General features: G+C 44.0%; 1 protein-coding gene across 1 annotated transcript in view; it reads right to left on the bottom strand.

Moving 5' to 3' along the window:
- LOC147011780 (myosin-16-like) overlaps positions 1-18,409 on the bottom strand; it is a 39,860-nt gene that overhangs the window by 1,632 nt on the left and 19,819 nt on the right. Inside the window, exons 22-45 of the mRNA XM_085855897.1 lie at positions 14,266-14,347; positions 12,985-13,158; positions 12,653-12,880; positions 12,363-12,467; positions 12,199-12,285; positions 11,744-11,889; positions 10,629-10,719; positions 9,755-9,811; positions 8,875-8,961; positions 8,382-8,627; positions 7,526-7,643; positions 7,202-7,329; positions 6,912-7,108; positions 6,686-6,818; positions 6,227-6,443; positions 5,975-6,111; positions 5,752-5,855; positions 4,898-4,956; positions 4,232-4,365; positions 3,128-3,331; positions 2,858-2,983; positions 1,922-2,092; positions 1,596-1,796; positions 1,226-1,469 (exon numbers count right to left, since the gene is read on the bottom strand). Of these exons, the coding sequence (XP_085712023.1) occupies positions 1,266-1,469; positions 1,596-1,796; positions 1,922-2,092; positions 2,858-2,983; positions 3,128-3,331; positions 4,232-4,365; positions 4,898-4,956; positions 5,752-5,855; positions 5,975-6,111; positions 6,227-6,443; positions 6,686-6,818; positions 6,912-7,108; positions 7,202-7,329; positions 7,526-7,643; positions 8,382-8,627; positions 8,875-8,961; positions 9,755-9,811; positions 10,629-10,719; positions 11,744-11,889; positions 12,199-12,285; positions 12,363-12,467; positions 12,653-12,880; positions 12,985-13,158; positions 14,266-14,347 (3,436 nt within the window). The 3' untranslated portion in view covers positions 1,226-1,265. The remainder of the gene's footprint in view (positions 1-1,225; positions 1,470-1,595; positions 1,797-1,921; positions 2,093-2,857; positions 2,984-3,127; positions 3,332-4,231; positions 4,366-4,897; positions 4,957-5,751; positions 5,856-5,974; positions 6,112-6,226; positions 6,444-6,685; positions 6,819-6,911; positions 7,109-7,201; positions 7,330-7,525; positions 7,644-8,381; positions 8,628-8,874; positions 8,962-9,754; positions 9,812-10,628; positions 10,720-11,743; positions 11,890-12,198; positions 12,286-12,362; positions 12,468-12,652; positions 12,881-12,984; positions 13,159-14,265; positions 14,348-18,409) is intronic.

The following is an 18,409-nucleotide window of genomic DNA, read 5'->3' on the forward strand; positions in this document are numbered from 1 at the left end:
CAAGAAGAAGAAGAAGAAGAAGAACAAGAAGAAGAAGAACAACAACAACGCCGAGCTCTCTATGAGCAGCATTCGCTACGCGAGACGCTGCTAATAATTAGTTACTTGAGAATTCACACTAAAACACCTTACCCAACACAGTCTTGAGAAACAAGGACAAGGGTGGGGTCGGTGGCAAATTTGATTGGTCATGATGATGTAATATGCCGTAATGTATTTTTTTTTTCCCCCACGTACTGCTGAACAGAAGGGCTTTGAAAGGACCAATAAGGTGATTTGTGTTCTACAGTGTTCAAGTATATAATTTAATTGAAATCAAGTAAACTGTTAAATGTCATAGAAAATAAAAAATTTGGAAGTTTACCACCGTTGCTGCAGCGTCTTTTACACCACCTTATTTAACGTGTTATGTTAGTTCTTCATGCCTGTTGTTTGTGTCCTTCATGACTTACTTAAAAACAGTAAGTTTCCTGTTTGGAATGATTTTTCAATTTTGTTTGAATGGCAGACAGAGTTTAATAAAATAAAGTAAATTAAATAAAATCACACCCGTGTCCGAAGGAAGCATTTCCTTCTCGTGATGCGCGGGAGGTAGAGCTCCACCTTGTGTCAATTCAACGTCTGCGGTTTTAAAAAAAAAATTTGATGGACACCAAATATTTAAACGGCGACACCGCACATGTGCGATGCGGGACGAATTCAGAGCCAAAGTACTATTAAACTCGATTAATTTTCCAATTCATGTTCCGATTTGTGTTCAAAATACAACATTCAATTGAAATCAAGTCATCCCTTTATCATAAACTGACATTTGTAGACAGACAGACGTGAACCGATTGTTTAACCCTGTTTTTTGCTTCGCATGCCCGGGGTTATAAAAATAATACACTGTGGGATTTTTCATGACCTCAGCAACTCGTGTTAGCAGACTGATACCTATGGACGGGGCGTGTATGTCCATATGAAGGACGGTACATGAACGGATACAATCGATGTCCTCCTGTGAAGCAACAGAATTACAGTTTTAAAGTGAGATAAGGAATAGAAAGCAGATCGACTCGCTCGTTCGTACATTTACTACCTCTGAGCTATTGTGTACATTTAAAACCATGGCCTTGGCTGCTACTTAATTCAATTGATTCTGGAACGTAATATGGAAAATTATTATTAGGGTGGTAAAAGACAAAAGGTGAGCATGAGCAAATAATAATAATAAGAAGAATACCAGGCAGAGAGTAGCAGGAAAGGCAAAAGTGGAGTGAAGATCACTCCTTCGGGATGTGGTGCACGGATGGCTTCGAGACGGTCACGATCTCCACCATGGACTGGCTTGTGACTCCGGCTGAGACACGATGCTTGCTGCGCAACTTGTTCATCGCCGACTCCGCAAGTTCCGCACGTTCTTCTGCGTCGTCTAGTTCGTGCATGGTCTTCCGGAAGCGCGTCATGCTGCTGTTTGCCTGCTCCTCCTGTGAGGTGAATAAAGTGCAGGGAAACTTGATTCTACAGTTTGCTTCTTGTTCTCACAGCATCTGAGGTGCTGATAAACAGGCTTCGCTTACGAGCACCCGTGGTTTCACACCACTTCCACTTACCGCCTCTTCCACCTGTCTCTTGTACACCTTCAGCTTGTGCTGGAGTTTGTCGACCAGGTCCTGAAGCCTCATCTGGTTCTTGTGGTCCTCATCCACTTGGAACGTGAGCTCTTTGGTGCGACGTTCGCTGCGCTGGAGGGTCTTGGACGTCTCCATGTGCCGTTTCTGTTCAGCCTCAAAGTCTGCATCCATGTGCCGAATCTAAACAGACAACAACAATGTTCATGTCTGTTCAGTAAATCTGTCTTTATGAACTATTTTGCAGACTGAAACTGATTTGGTATTCGCATCGCATGCACTTAATGGGATTCTGTTCTCCTAGTTACCTTCTCTTCAAGCTTGAGGATCATCTTCTTTCCACCCTTAAGGGCCATCTGCTCAGCCTCATCAAGTTTGCTTGTCAGCTCTTTGATGTGCATCTCCATATTGCGCTTGATTTTCTCCAGATGGGCAGTGTGGGTCTGTTCTGTTTTCAATTCCTCTGCCAGACGCGTGGCCTGGTTAAACAGAGCATGACAAGTGTCAGACAGTTTGAAGACAATCTCTCGCTCCGATGTACCATACTCTCCACAGAGTGTTGGTGCCGCCAAAAAAGCTTCCTGAGCAAGGGTTATACTCGGTGGTTTGCCATTACCTGCCCAGAAGTTGTTAGGGCAGGAAGTTGTAATTTGTTCATGGTGCCGGCGATAGCTCGCCTACTCTTCGTGAACGACAGTGGGGTCTTTAACGTCCACCAACTAATGTCGGCAGGCTGGGGGCCATCGAAGGGACAGCACACACATTGATCCTGCCTGTGAAACACCAGTGTTTATAGATGGGTCAGAACTCAAACTCAGGCTACACAGCTGAGAGGCGAGTGTGTCTACCTCAAGGGTCTAAGCCATCCTGCCAGCCCTTGAAGGCATTATGGCAATGAAAACCTTTTGTGGAATAGATTCGTTGGCGTCAAATGAGGTACACAGGCCGACAAAGATGCACAAAATAATCTTTATCCAATTTCACTTTCAATAAGATCAGAATAAATTGTCACAAATTGGGTTGGGTTGGGTTGTTTCTACTGTGCAGATGGCCGATTGGACTGATCGGGTGGGTTGAGCACTTTCCATGAATTGGGAGCGATTTTACCACATTATTACAGCTGTTCAATGGCGGAAACTGTCACTCCAGTGAATGTGATTGACACCACATATCCCGTGCTGATATCTGTCGAACACTATGCAGATCTGTCTTTGTGGGACTTTAAATAACGGAGAGGTACTCACGTCAATGATGGCATTCTTGGCTCGCTCGTCGAGCTGCCGGAACTGCATCATAACCTCTTCATGCTCAGCTGAGAGCAGCTGCAAGTCACCTTCGAGCTTCTTACGCACCATTGTTACAGACTGCAGCTGTACGTGTGTAAGGTACAAATAAGGTGATGTCAAAACTTCCAACACTGAATCATCTTTTGTGAGATACCAACAACAACATGTATTTGACAAAATCCAGAATGGCAAGACTGAATGGTAACCCCAAAAAACGTTGACATTTACCATGGTGTGGACCTCGTGGTACCGAGTAACCGTATCGCTCAGCTCGCTCTCAGTGATCTTGCGACTGCGCTCAGATGTTTCAAGTCCACTGCGGAGCTCCTCAATCTCAGTGGTGAGAAGTGAGATACGGCGCTCTGACAAGGTTTGCTGCTCCCTCAGCTCCTCATTATGGCGTAGCTCCTCATCAATATGTTGCTGCAGCTCCTATGGAGAGGGTGGGACAGGAGTGGAGGGAATAGATCCACCTTCAGGAATATCTACATATTATATATGCTAAATGGTGAAAAATGTAATCTTCCTCCAAATCCCTCTCCCTCCATCTTATTTCCATCTCCATGCTGGCAGTTCCTTGACCGAGAGGTACGCACACTTGCCATCAAGTGGTTGGTCTAGCATGGGTTTGAATCTCGGCCAAGCCATAAACTGTCATCCTGGTTTTTCACAGGCAGGGTGATTCATCAATGTGTGTGCCGTCCCACGGAGGGACGTTACACTGGACATCCTATCTGCCGGCATTAGTTGTTGGACGTTAAAGATCCCACGGTGTCCTTTGCGAAGAGTAGGAGCCATTGCCAGCACCCTGGACAAATTACAGATTCCTTCCCTAACCTATAGAGGGTGCTGCATCGGTGGCACAGCTGCACTCTCAGCCAATCCTGCTGCTCCACAGCCTTGTACTGCATATGGAAGAAGAAGAAGAAGAAGAAGAAGAAGAAGAAGAAGAAGAAAGAAGACTATCCCCTCTCAAACTTCTTTCCTTTTCACCACTTATACCATTACATTATGATATCCCCCTTTCTCTCTCGCCGACCATCCTCTGCTACAACTTCTCATTTTCAATGCACTCAATATAGCTCCCCCCCCTATGTGGAAACCTCTGCAAAAAAGATCTCACACACAGCGTGAGCATGAAATGTCACTTGAAGAACAGGAGTGAGCGTTTCACAATGAAGAGCCTGGTTGGGGGTGTAAATATTAGAGTACATTTGATAATCAACGATCTATATTATAAGTAGATCTGCATGAAGACACTAACCCGCAGACCGATTAGATTAGCCTCTCCCAATCTCCCACACCTTCGGGAACGAGTGAGGCGAACAATACCTTGATCTGCTGTTGAAGCCTCTTCAGGGTCTTGGTGAGCTCCACATTGCTGTTGTTTGCGTGCTCCAGCTTGATTTCCAGCTCATTTAATTCGCTCTCAATCTTCTTCTTTACTCGTATTGCCTCGGCGCGACCTTCATCGAGCACAGACGGACCACGGGACGGTTACTTTGGATGGTCGTGGTGACTTCAGAATGTATTTCAAAAAAAAATAAAATAAAAAAAAAAACTCCTTAGGATGGAGTTGATTGGAAATTAAAATGTGAATATCAAAAGCAAATGAAAGTGTAATTGCAGGATGCGAGTAAACTTGATCGAATCGTGTACATGGCACAACCGTGCCCAGGTCAGGATCGAATCTGGGCTGGAGACGGAGAAACCTTGACACAGGAGGAGGCCACTTGGCCCATCCTGCCTGTGCGATATCCACACTCAAACATCCCATTGTACTGCAGGGAGTGCTCTCAATGTAGAACCGATGCCATTCAGAAAAATAGCCAGTTGTACGTCCTCTTCTGAAGGATTACATGCCTCTTTAGGGTCTTGCACCGATATAAAGGCCGGGAATTCAGAGCCCAGAATACATTTCTCATTGGCTAACATGGTGAGGGTTCCAGAGCACAAGAAGATTTTAATGTAAACACAAACACCATGAACGCAGCACACCTTTGGCCTCGGCTTCCAGGCTCGCCTGCAGAGAATCCAAGGCTCGCTGGTGGTTTTTCCTGACATGAAAAGGTGCAAAGAGTCAAAATGATGAAGTATCGTATCATATCATACGTGCATATTGGACTTGGAATCAATTACAAGTTCGGCCCATCATTTCTGGAGGGGAAAGGGGAGGGGGGGAGTTGGGGGTGCCAAGTGCTTCCTGTTAGTTGGGTCAGGGTTTTGTAATTTGTTGAGGGTTTCAGCAATAACTGGCCTACTTCTAACAGGTAACCATATGATTTTTCATGTCTACCAGATTAGTCAGCCAGCTTAAAGTCCATCGAAGGAATGGATGCAACACCCTGCCTGCGGAGCACCGATCCAACAGTTTATACAGTTCGGTCAGCAATCAAACCCAGATTAGGGAGCTCAAAGGTAAGTGTGCTCTACCTCTGTGCTAGTCTGTTGGGACACGGACGAAGTATGCCTGCTATCTCTCCGTTTGATTAAATACACGGGAGTTTAAACACGATTGTATATCATCTAGAGTACAAGGGGGTTGCTGTCGTACTCAACAAAAGGACAATAAAGCCAGCTATCACACCTGCACGCAGTTGTATCGGAATCGTACACAGATGTAGAACAGAGGGCTGAGGGGTATACATACATTGACAGTGGGAAAGCAAGGGCCGGCAGGAAGTACAAGACATCAGAAATGGATGCAGGGTATAAAAATACCTCAACATCATTTACAAATAAATGGTCATGACAATAGCAGATAATTACAATTTACCAAGCTGAGTTTGTGACGAGTCACCCGTGTCCAAAAGTAAAACACTTCAGTTAACCCTTTCGGCTCCAGGACCTACCTGGTCGCCTCAAACTCATCCTCTTTTTCTTGAAGCCTCCGATCGATGTCGGCCTTCACCTGCGTCAACTCCAGTTGGATTCGCACCAGCTTGGCCTCCTCAGTCTGTGTGGGTTTAAGAAGCAACTTAAAACTCATGAATTACCAGATTGACATACACTTTAATCCAGATAACACCATCAGACATTATTTGTGCAGGTCTTTGTTGGTCTCGGCAATCTTGCCTCGAGAGATGCCTCGGCCTCTTCAAGAGCTGCGTGAATCTCCTCCTTTTCAAGCTCTGCCTTCTTCCTGGCCTTTATGAGCTCGTGCACGGTGCGGCCTCCTTCCGCAAGCTGCTCCGTCAGATCGTTCAGCTCCTCTGTTCCAATAGGAAGTGGAAAAGGGAAGTGCAAGTTGAGCTGGCCTTGTGTCCGATGGAAGGTGTATACCTTTCAAAGCGAATGTCCTGTGAGTGAACGTGCAAAGCATCTCACCGTGCAGCGTGCGGTTTTCCTTTTGCACAATGGAAAGCTGCTCTTGCACCTCCTCATAATGCGTCTTGATCTTGAAGAGCTCTGTGCTAAGGATGCGGCACTCCTTCTGAGAGCTCTCAAGATTTGTCTGAGTCTCATCAACCTTCTGTCGCCAATCATTCAGCTGCTTCTCCATAACCCGTTGCTTTTTGTCCAAAGTAATGGCTGCTGTGTTAGCCTGAGGTGGAGGACGTCATGACGAGTTGGTGGTGTACACATACTTTGTTCCTGCATTTGTTAAAAATCTGACTTCAGCTTATGAACTAGAGAATTATCAAGTGCTTATGCTGGGTTGGCTGCCAGGTTTGCAGTTAAACCTCCGCCTTCACACACCAGGATAAGAAAAACATTTTTGTTGTGGGCTCTAAAAGGAGAAGTAATTCCTCATTGAAGTTTGATTATAAGGATGAACAGACCAACCTTCTCTAAATCGATGGTGAGGTCTTCCACCTCTGTCTGCAGTTTCACCTTCACCTTTTCTAGGCTCGTGCACTTTGCCTGTGCTACTTCCATTGACTCCTCAGCTTCCTGTACACGTGTGGCCAACTTCTTCCTGTTGCCATATAACATCGAGTTATTAAAGCCTTTTAACGTGCGATGACGACAGTGGGAATGAGCTATCGAAAATAAACCATTGCACACTTACTTGGCTTCCTCAAGTTCCTCGGTTCGCATGATGGCATCAGTCTCGTACTTGCTACGCCAGGTGCTCAGCTCGGTGTTAAGACGAGATACAAGTCTCTGAAGCTCCGACTTGCTCTCTTGCTCCTCTTCAAGCTGGTCCCTTACAAGCTCCAACTCGTGTTTGGAGTTTGCCAGTCCCAGGCTGGCTGTGTTTTTCAGCTGCATTCCCGAAGGGAAAATACAATACCGTGCAGTTACCATCGTGTGAAACGTCTTGCTTGTTTGTTGCCAAGTAAATCACCGGCTTCCTACCTTGGTTTCCTCTTCCAGATGCTTCTTCAGCTCCTCAATCTGGGATGACTGCTGAGTCTTTGAGCGGTTGAAGTGTGTGAGCTTGGTTTCCATTTCTTCGATCAACCTCGTCATATCAGTGTTTTCCACTGAATAATGGGAATTTTCGTAATCATCATCACACCGACATGTGCGTGTCTCCTTATTTTGAAGAAATGCTAATGAAACCCTTCCCTTGATATATAAATGTTTTTTTTTTTTTTCAACAGATGAGTAGTTGAGCTCAATCAACCATTTTCATTCTAACCTGGTCTTCCATGCTATTTCCCCCTTCAGAACCCTCACCTGATAATTTTGCTTTTTGCAACGTTAACTCGGTGAGGTTCTTCTGGTGTTCCTCATTCAGGGAGTTCATTTCAAAATGCTGGTCTTCCAGTTTCTTCACCTGCTGGTCTGCCACAGCCTGTGTGAAAGACATTGCAGGAAATGCATACGTCTCATGCCTATGTACAAAATAGAACATTGCAAGAAAAGTTTAAGAATACACTGTATTCGTATTTCTAACCACTCACTCACTGATATGAATGTTTAGTACGTAAGAAGTGAACTTTGATTTTGATGTACCATACTCTATACAGAGTGTTGTTGCTAACGAAGCAGTTTCTAGGCACAGGTTGTACTGGGTGGTTTGCCCATTCCTTTGTAATCTGTCTTTTATATCCCTTTTAGGCCATCAGGCATGAGTTTGGGTGGGGAAAGCAGGAGCTTCCGTCCTGACTGATGCGGAGTTTCTATCCTGGACCAAGAGCGGACAAGAAGAGAGGGGCTAAATGCCTCGTGGCTGAGGGTGGTGGCAGACTCTACAAAGGTGGGTGCAACCAAGACAGGGGAGGGCAAAAGCCCAGAACCTCGCCTGGTGGAGCTGCCTGTGAGACTGTGGGGTTCTTTCCCCTTTAATGACCCTCCCTCAGAACTGCACTCTCCGCCATGCTCCAAATCAGTTGACAACCGCGATCGCTTTCATGTGGTTCACTGGGATTCATATCAGGCAACTGGGATTGCCTGACAGCTGCAACAATAATATATATATATATATATATATATATATATATATATATATATATATATATATATCCCTTTTTTGACAGCATGTTCACTTATTATGAGAAAAGTATATATATGAAATGGATTGGCCCTTTACCTTGGCCTTGTGCATGTTCTCGTAGTTGGCTGACATGTCATCAAGCTCCATCTTCATTGTCTGTTTGTCTTTTTCAAGCTTCACTCGCACGCGCTGCAATGCGTCCAGCTGTTCGGCAATGCTAGATATCGCTTCGGTGTGCTTCTTGCGGAGAGCCGAGTTCATGGCCTCTGTTTGCAGAGATGCTTCCTCAACTTCACGGCGGAGTTTCAGAACCTCAGACTCGCGCTTTCGGTTCATCTCCAGCTGGAGGAGGAGAAAAGTCAAGGGAGAGGAAGAAAAAAAAATTATATATTTATATATATATATATATATATATATATATATATATATATATATATATATATATATATATATATATATATATATATATATATATATATATATATATTTGCTACCGTATTGTGTGGATTAAACAAAATAAGCATGATGAAAACGATTAAAAAAGTCAAATCCTGATGTGCAGAGGCAGCTGTGGAAAGAATAAAATCACCTGGGAAGCTGTGGCTCCACCAGCCTCGTCCAGCCGGTCTGCCATCTCCTCCACCTCCCTTTGCAAGTCGATCCTCTGCTTCTCCACCTGTTGCACAGACGTATACATCCTCAAGCAACTTCCATTCGACTTAAAGTCAATCCAGAATGTCCGATCTCGATTATCCTGTTGAGTGCTGTTTATATGCTGCACTCCACCCATATGTTTCAGATGTCATCATGGGAGCGTTTTCCTCACATTCCACCATACTGAGATTTGACCGATTCGTGCAGACATTCCGGGGCCACGGGTGAGCTTTGCGAATGCGTTTCTCCCAACCCCCGGATCAATTGTCAACTTCCGACTTATTGGAGAGAAATTAGCATTCTCTTTGTGGTGTGTCTGATTGACTTGAAATTTTTACAAGTTTAAGACTTACTCAGGTGTGAGCATGCAGGATACGACCATTGGGACCATTGAGCAGTCTTGTGCAGGTTAGAGCTTTTCAACTTGGTAAGGTCAACAGGTAAAAACTACTGTTTCTGATGCAATTCCAGTAGGGGTGCTACATCATGGAGCATCTCGGTCATAAAATTTGGAGGTAAAATCTACTGTCCTGCCTGCATTGAGGATGTGAACATCAAATATGCACCATTATCTCTCAAAAGAAGAAGGCCGTTGTGTGCCTATAACCTGGCCTTGTTCTCTACTTGGAGTTTGCTGTACAACTAGCGCTGCCTGTAAACATCGGGATGCTGGAGTGTGGAGGTGGCATCAGATTATCGATGTTCATGCCTTCTGATGCTATCGATTCAAATTTTACAAACCGTGATCAAAGATGAATGGTTGTCTCTCAAATAAGGGTTTTAAAGGTTAATTGTGAAGTGCTTTTGCAAAATACCTTCGCACGGTACGCTCGCTCACTTTCCAACTCCTCTTCGAGCTCGTCCACACGGCTCTGCAGAGCGAAGGGAGGAGAACAAATTACTGTCAGGATCTCATGGGGTTATAAGTAAAACTTCAACAAACACAAAATGCAAAACACTCGAAGAGAATGAACAAAGGCTAAATTATAATTATTTAAACTCCCCCCTCTCTACCTCCATATCTTGAAATTACAGCATTAATTGCATTTCACAATCCAAGAACCCATGCGCCCTGCGCAGACTGGCCGAGCTGACGTCTAAACACCCTGGCTCATGATGCAAGGAATCCAGGTTTGACTCTCTTATAGACTTATACCATATGTGCTTGCCCACTGTCCACTCATGTCCTTGCCATTCATGTTAAGACTGATGCAACAGATGTCTTACTTGTCTCACTGTAGTTTCCTGACTTTTTGATTGTAGGAACACATTCAGCATACCAAATCAAAGCAATCAGTCCACACATTGTAAAATGAATGGCCCATGTGTGTCATTAAAAAAAATAATAATTAATTTTTAAAACCAGACGTTCACTGATGGGCAGTGTCAGGTTACTTGTATCTTTCTGTATTCTTAGCTGTATCACGTGTATTTACGTTTGGTTGCCCGTAATGTCACTCACCTTATGCCTATACATTGGATTAAATACATTGTATTAAATGGAGCAATGAGGTTTCTCTCCTTCACTTAAGTTCTGCTGATTTTGTGCTATTGTATGAACCGCTCAAAGTTATGGACTAATTATTTATTTGATCTGGCACTGCATGCTGGCTTTATCCATCAATGAGACCTTTGATGCCCTAAGATCACAATCCAGCAGAGCATGGTTAGGGTGTCCGATGCATATACCTGCAGCTCCTTAATCTTTCGCCGAAGTGTATTTGAAAGACCTTGTTCATCTTCCAGCTTGCTCGTCAGCACATTCAGCTCCAGCTCTCGCCTGCCGTCAAGAAACCATCTCAGATAAGGTGCAAGCATTCAGACCAGACTACAGTATTACCCTGGGTGGAAGCTCACCAGCCCCAAATGCCCACTGCCCAGGTGAGGACAACACTGTCTGCATTGGTTGTTGTGTCCCTATTTAGAACACCAATTTATTTTCAAAAGGTCTACCTCCACATTCCACGAGGTTTACATGTTATGGGCGAACCATAACAATGATTCTGAGCTACGGCTTGGCAACCTTCACCATCATCATTGTCATGTACCGTGCTCAGATTCATCGTTATGAATGAATTCATTCAGCTTGACCATCAGATTCATTCAGCTTGACAGCTCAGAGATGGGTGTGCATACCTCTAGGTCAAGGCCATCCTGCCAGTTGGAGGTGGTAAAGGCTGTTTTACAGAGATGGTGATGGCTTTGAAAGTAAGAAAAATAAATACACACATATATATATATATATATATATATATTTTGTTTATTAAATACTCGCAGAGCCTACTGTCACTTCGCTGACCAACCAATTAGTTGTTCTGTTTGCAAAAATTTTCGATGCATTAAATGCATTAACTCTTCCTCAATCTCACATCCCACCCCATGTAAGAACGTTTAGTATCGAACTTGTAAGGAATAATAAATACTGCATACAAACAGGTGCAAAGTCCGTTCAAAAAAAAATATACCTGTCATAGAGCAGCAGAGTCTACCCGAATCATCCACATTTATTTCCACCTCGAGTTATGCTCACAATAATAACACCATCTGCTTATGATAGACGGGGTATAAAGTCGTCTCGTTCTGAAACAAGTATATCTGATGTACATACGCATCGTTTTTCTGTGAATAATTTTGACTCTTAGTAAGATAACATTGGTTCCTGAGGGATTTCCAGGCAGTTTAAAAAAAAAGAAAAAAAGTTGCTGAAGTCATAGCTGATCGTCCATGTTACATGCAATTGAAGTCCAAATTAAAAAAAAAAAAAATAAAAAATTGGAAATAAACTTGTAATGAACATCACGTACTTGCGCAGCAGATCCTCCAGATCTGCCTTGATGCGCTCAACCTCCGCCAAGTTGTCCAGAGTTGTTTTCAAGTCTCCCTCCATCTTCCGTCGTGCCTTCTCGACCTCCGTCCTCACTCTTTTCTCTTGCTCCAAGCTCTCTTCGAGCTGATCATCGAACCATTCACATCACAGTCAAATAATGAACAAATATATTTCAAATAAAATATTCAAGAGTAATATATTGTAAGCGATAAGGGGTCTTTGTTATAACAGGATAGTTACTTATTGAAGATCAGAGGTGTAGAAAATTAAAGAGGCAAAGAAGAAATGAAAGTGAAGGAAATTAAGGGTATTGGTGAATGATAGAAAAAAAAGGTGCCAGCAAAAAAGGAAGATAGACGTTGAATAGAAAGACAGAAGACTTGCTTATAATTCCAACAGAAAAAGGAGGATTAAAACTTTTTGCCAGCTTACATTGTCAATGTTCGCCTGCAACTTCGCATTACTCTTTGTAAGGATTTGATTCTTGCTCTCTTCCATTTGCAGGTCATCGAGGGTATTCTGCAAGAATGATTTGATGTCAAATATTCATCAGCATTATAAAAGACATGTGACAGAAGCAACGACGTTGTACTTACCTGGTATGAATCCTCAAGAGTTTTTTTGTCCTTGCTCAGCTTAGCCAGAGCTTCTTCCTTGTGCTGTAATTCTTGGATCTGCTGTTTCACTTTGTGTTCTAAGGCCTGCAGAAGTTGATATAAATTTAAATCAGTTTGATCAACAACTCATCCACATTACAGAAGTATCCTTTCTTAAACATTTTGGAGTTCAAAACAGCAAGAAATCGTTTGGAAACTATCAATGAGGGAAAAAAAAAAACAGATTGAAGATGTCAGACATTGATGAACAGGATTTGTATGAAACACACCTGCTTTTCTCGCTCGACCTTTGCCAACGTCCCCTCAATTGTTTCCAGGTCATTTTTGAGGTCATTGTTTTCATTCTCGAGGTGTCGCTTGCTTGTCATCAAAGTCGCGTTTGTTGCTTCCTGTTCCTCGAGCTGGCTGTGAAAATCAGCCACGCGTCCCTCGAGATCGACCTTGGCCCTCATCAGGGTTGTCTCTCGTTCCTTCATATCTGAACCATAATCTTGCTCCTGCGGGATTCACAGAAGGTCGAGCTCTCGGTACAGTTGACATCAATCTCTAAAAGGGAGAAGTGTTTTTGAACAAAAAAAAAAGTGAAAATATTCTCACGTACAGCCTCCAAATTGCGCAGCAGCTCATTCTTCTCTTTTGTGAGCTTCACATTTTGTTCCCGCAACTTCTTCAGTTCAGCCGTCATCTTCTCCGCTTGCTCCATGGCAATCTTCATCTCTGCAAGCTTCTTCTTTTGCTCTTCTTCGTGGATGAGTTTCACGATCATGGGCTTCACCTAAGGTAAGAACACAAGCTTGAGATGTTTTGTAGATCAACTGAACTTGTGTACAGGCTAAATTAAGTATAAGGGAGGGAAGCAGTGGTATAAAAAAGAAAAAAGAAAAAAGAGAAAGTGTAACAATGAACAATTGTTATAAATACAGAGTTCATAGAACACCTTACTCCATGCAGTCTTGAGAAAAAGGACATGGAAAGGGACTTTTGAATTCTTGCTTTTTGTTTCTAGAAACAATCTATATTTCCTCGGAGCCGCCATTTCGTCTGAATCTATATATTCCCCAATGCTGAGAGCACGAGTGGCAACTTTGATTGGTCGAGATAGAGTAAAATGGCATAATATTTTGTCCAAGTACTGCAAAACTGCAGGTTTTGGAAATGCCAACACAGCTATTTCAGAAGAGGAAAATTTTTTTGATGAGGATAACAACAATTAAACATAATTAAATGCAATTAAGTTGAAATAAAATAAAAGCTTTAAAAGGTTGCATAAGATCTTTTTGTCAGAAGTTTGCCGCCGTTGATGCATTGTCCTTTACATCACCTTATTTAACACGTTGAATTCGTTTTTGTTTTTTGTGCCTGTTGTTTGTGTCCTTTATGATGTCCCGACAAACACAAAGTTTCCTGTTGGGAATGATTTTTTTAATTTTGTTTCACTGCCAAGACAGGCAGACAGACTAAAACAATTACCTTCGTCCTCTTTCCGCATACGTGCTCTGGATGAGATTGCATACAATTTGTCAAATTCAGAGCAAGGCACTGCTAAACTGCGGGTTAGTGCTCGACAACGTTTTATTTTTTGTATACGCTGTCGAGGCTCGTAAAAGAGCTAACACACAGAACGTAAAGCAAGGGGAGCGGGAGAGGGAAGGACAAAACAGTGGGTAACAGAGACATGAGGAGATCTGTGGAAGGATGATACCTAACTATACGTTGAAACTTAGTAGTTCCTCGATCATAGAGAGATGTCTGAAGACGGACAGACAGGGTGACAGAGTGAACCAATTATTGCTTAAAACCACTTTGCATGTGGGGGGGGGTAGTAATTCCATTTGGTTGATGTATCCCGATGCTCCTTATCATGCAGTATTAAGAAACTCACCCTGCCATAGAGCTTGAACCAAGGCCAATAGCGCATTTTCAGGAACATACGTATGTTCCTCTGGATCTTCTCCATTCCGTCCCTGTGGAAAGAATGCAATGACTGAGATGCAATGCAACCTGAATTTTGCATATACAGAGTCGAGGCTCATGAAAGAGTAACAAAGCCCAGGTTCCAGATTATGATTTGAGTCTATACACATTTGGTAAATACTGTATACGGTGCCGAGAGACAGTCTACACCCATTTTTCAAAATTTTCTCTTTTTTTTGCTTTATAGCCAGGAGTTAAATTGTATTAAATCAGACTTTTTCACCTTTATTTACACATAATAACCCACAACTTCCAAGTGAAAAACAAATTCTACAAATTTCAGAAAATTAATAAAAAATACAAAACTGGAATATCTTGGTTGGATCAGTATCCACCCCATCTGAGTTGATACTTTGTGGAAGCACCTTTTACAGCAATTACAGCTGTGAGTCTGTTGGGAGAGTTCTCTACCAACTTTGTACACCTTGATTGGGCAATATTTACCCATTCTTCTGTACAAAACTGTTCAAGTTCAGTCACATTGCATGGGGAGAATTAATGGACAGCAATCTTCAAGTCATGCCACAGATTTTTGATTGGGTTTAGGTCAGGACTGTGACTGGGCCATTCAAGGACATTAATCTTTTTGTTCCTTATTCACTCCAATGTAGCTTTGGCTTTGTGCTTCGGGTCGTTGTCATGCTGAAAGGTGAACTTCCGTCTCAATTTCAGCTTTCTTGCGGAGGGCAGCAGGTTTTCCTCTAGGATTTTTCTGTATTTTGCTCCATCCATTTTTCCTTACATCCTGACAAGTGCCCCAGTCTCTGCTGATGAGAAACATCCCCATGACATGATTCTGCCACCACCATGCTTCACAGTTGGGATGGTGTTCTTTGTGTGATGTGCTGTGTTGGGTTTGTGCCAAACATAACATTTTGCATTTAGGCCAAAAAGTTCCATCTTGGTTCCATCAGACCACAAAACATTTTTCCACAAGGCTTCAGAATCTCTGGAGTGTGTTTTTCCAAACCTCAAATGGGACTGAAGGTGATTTTTTTGAGTAATTGCTTCCTTCTTGCCACCCTACCATACAGACCAGACTTGTAGAGTGCTTGGGATATTGTTGTCACATGCACACAGTGACCAGTTTTTGCCTTTTGGGCCTTTGTCTCTTTCAAAGTTGCCATTGGCCTCTTGATGTCCTCTCTGATCAGTCTCCTTCTTGCTTGGTCATCCAGTTTGGAGGGACGGCCTGATCTAGGCAGGGTCTTGGTGGTACCACACACCTTCCACTTCTTAATGATTGTCTTGACTGTGCTGCAAGGGATAGTCAAGGCCTTTGAAATATTTTTATACCCATCCCCTGATCTGTGCCTTTCCACAACTTTATCCCAGAGGTCTTTTGAAAGTTCCTTGGTGCTCATGGTTGAGTCTTTGTTGTGAAATGCACTACCCAGCAGAGAAAACCCACAGGAACAGCTGATTTTATTGTGAAATAATCAGAATCACTACAATTTAACACAGGTGGAGGCCAATTAACTTGGTGTGTGATTAGGAAGGTAATTGGATACACCTGAGCTAATTTACAATTGCTATTAGAAGGGGACAATTTACAATTGCTAGAAGGTGGTGGTTGACACTTATCCAACCAAGATATTCTCTTTTTTTATTGTTAATTAATTTTCTGAAATTTGTAGAATTCGTCTTTAATTTGGAAGTTGTGGGTTACGATGTGTAAATAAAGTTGGAAAAAGTCTGATTTAGTGGAATTTAATTCCAGGCAAAAAGGTGAAAATTTTACAAGGGGTTGTAGACGTTCTGTAGGCACTCTAAACCAATCATTCACGCCCCACTGATCGTGAGTGGTTCAGTCTGAAACACAGCCCTGGCAGCATGAACTATCTGCCATTCAGGCACATTGTCTTTCCTCACTAGATCCCCATCAGGAAGTGTTGGAGTCAGGTGTTTATAATACTAAGGTGGTTCAAAGGCATGTCATGACTCAACGCCAGGCGTTTCAGACCAGCATTTGAACTGCGAGCTTGCAGTCAGGGTGAAATGCGTTGCTAGTTGACAACGAAAGAACGACACCACGGCATTGAAGAGTCAAGACATGCCTTTAAACTGCCCTAACATCATATATATATATATATTGTTACGGCTGTGGAAATTCGCATTACACCATAAAGAGTCCTCAGGTGAGATATCTCGATAAGTCCATGTGTAGTTAGCCCAAACCCGTTGTATAGCGGGAATTTATGTGATCTATCCAGGCTGCGACGCTTCGAGTTAGCCATTTTTCTGTTCTATCTTTTATTTCAAACAAACAGCATCTCAACAACAACGCCATCCCCACCACAGCGCCAACCACACTCCACCCACGCCACCACCACATCTTCGCCACTCGCCATTCAATAAGCCCCATGTGGTTACGAGCTCCGCGGAAGAACAAAAACCACCAACGATGCTCGGGGGTTTTTCCCGCCTGTTTCTCCCGTCTAAATTATCCGCGCTCGGTGTGGTGGAAGTGCAATCCGAGCCGGGGGTCAAAGGTGAGAAAAGGTGGGGGCCTCTTTTTGGGGGAATAATTCCCTGGCCCTGAGCCAAAACTGACTCCCCCGACCCCCGCACGGGGCGGGGTGGAGGGAGAGCAAAAGGGCACGCCCCCCTTCGAGAGGCTTCTCCAAGAAGCTCGAAGGGAGGTGAAGCCAGAAACGGGGCGGGGCGAAGGGCGGAGCCCGGCGCGACAAAAGGCGGACAGCACGGACCTTGAGAGGGTTTTTCGAGGCTTCCTGTCTCCTTGTCTTCGAGAGTTCCTGTGTTCTTCGGGTTGTTTGAACTTCTGGGCTGGATGTCGTCTTCTTCTTGGCGTTGCTTGTCTTGTCAGGGGAAGAGGTCCTGCGCTCGCGGCTTGGCGAGCGACCTGTCAACGGAGGCACGGATGGGAGAGGCGGCAGCGCCGGTTGTGGAGGTGGACCTGCGCGTCTGGACGAGGAGTGCCGGAGAGGGTTCACCGGCCGCGAGAGAGGTCGGGGCCAGGCGCGACCACGCTGACGGTCGTGGGAGAGGGACTCACCAGCCACGAAAAGGGAAGTCGCGACTTCTTTTCTTTTTCCTTTTTGTGTAAATGCTTGTGGTGGCGCTGTCCGTAAAGTAGAACTGTGTAAGTGTTGTCGTGCATGTAAATAAACCCTTGCTTTTATTCGGTTTTAACTCTGCATTTGCTTTTGCTGCATTATTATTACTGTGACTGAATATACGTGCGTGTGTGTGTGTGTGTGTGTGTGTGTGTGTGTGTGTGTGTGTGTGTGTGTGTGTGTGTGTGTGTGTGTGTGTGTGTGTGTGTGTGTGTGTGTATAAAATGCTTGCTTGTTGAACTGTTCCCACTCTGCTTCGTCTCCTTTCTTTTTATTGACTCTCCATCCTGCATCGCGTAAGAGATTGGTAGTGGGTGTAAGTTCCCGGTAACGAATCTGAACCATCGAGGTCGACGATAACTCCGCTTGGTTATCTCTGCAGTACGGAACGAACCGCTTAAGCAGTTCGTGTCCGAAGTCGACCTGTGGCGAGGTACGATCGCCCGATTAACCATCCACGTAGGTACTGAGGTAGGTCGAGTTTGGCGAACAATCGCCAAACTCAGCCTTCTCCTTACACCCAGCACCCAGCCTTACAGACCAATCAGCCTTCTCCCAATCATCAGCAAGGTGATGGAATCCATCATCGCTTCAGATATGAAATCCTTCCTCTTCTCCAATGGCTTGATTTCCAATCATCAATTTGGTTTCAGACCAGGTCACTCTACCCTGGATATGCTGCTTCTGCTCTCCCATCAATGGATGGAGGTCCTCAATGCCAGACAGGAAATCCGAGCCGTATCCCTGGACATATCACGTGCTTTTGACACAGTCTGGCACCCTGCCCTACTCACCAAGCTCTCTTCCCATGGTATTCAAAGGCCATCTCCACTCATGGCTCGCAGACTTCCTCTCCTGTCGCAGTCAACGTGTGGCCCTAAACGGAGTTCTTTCATCCCCTCTTCCTGTGCAGGCTGGAGTTCCTCAAGGTAGCGTTCTGGGCCCTGTTCTTTTTCTGGTTTTCATCAATGATCT

The sequence above is a fragment of the Eptatretus burgeri genome, chromosome 15 (genome assembly GCF_056783735.1).
Source record: "Eptatretus burgeri isolate ZD-2024b chromosome 15, Ebu_testis_v1, whole genome shotgun sequence".
Lineage (NCBI taxonomy): Eukaryota > Metazoa > Chordata > Myxini > Myxiniformes > Myxinidae > Eptatretus > Eptatretus burgeri.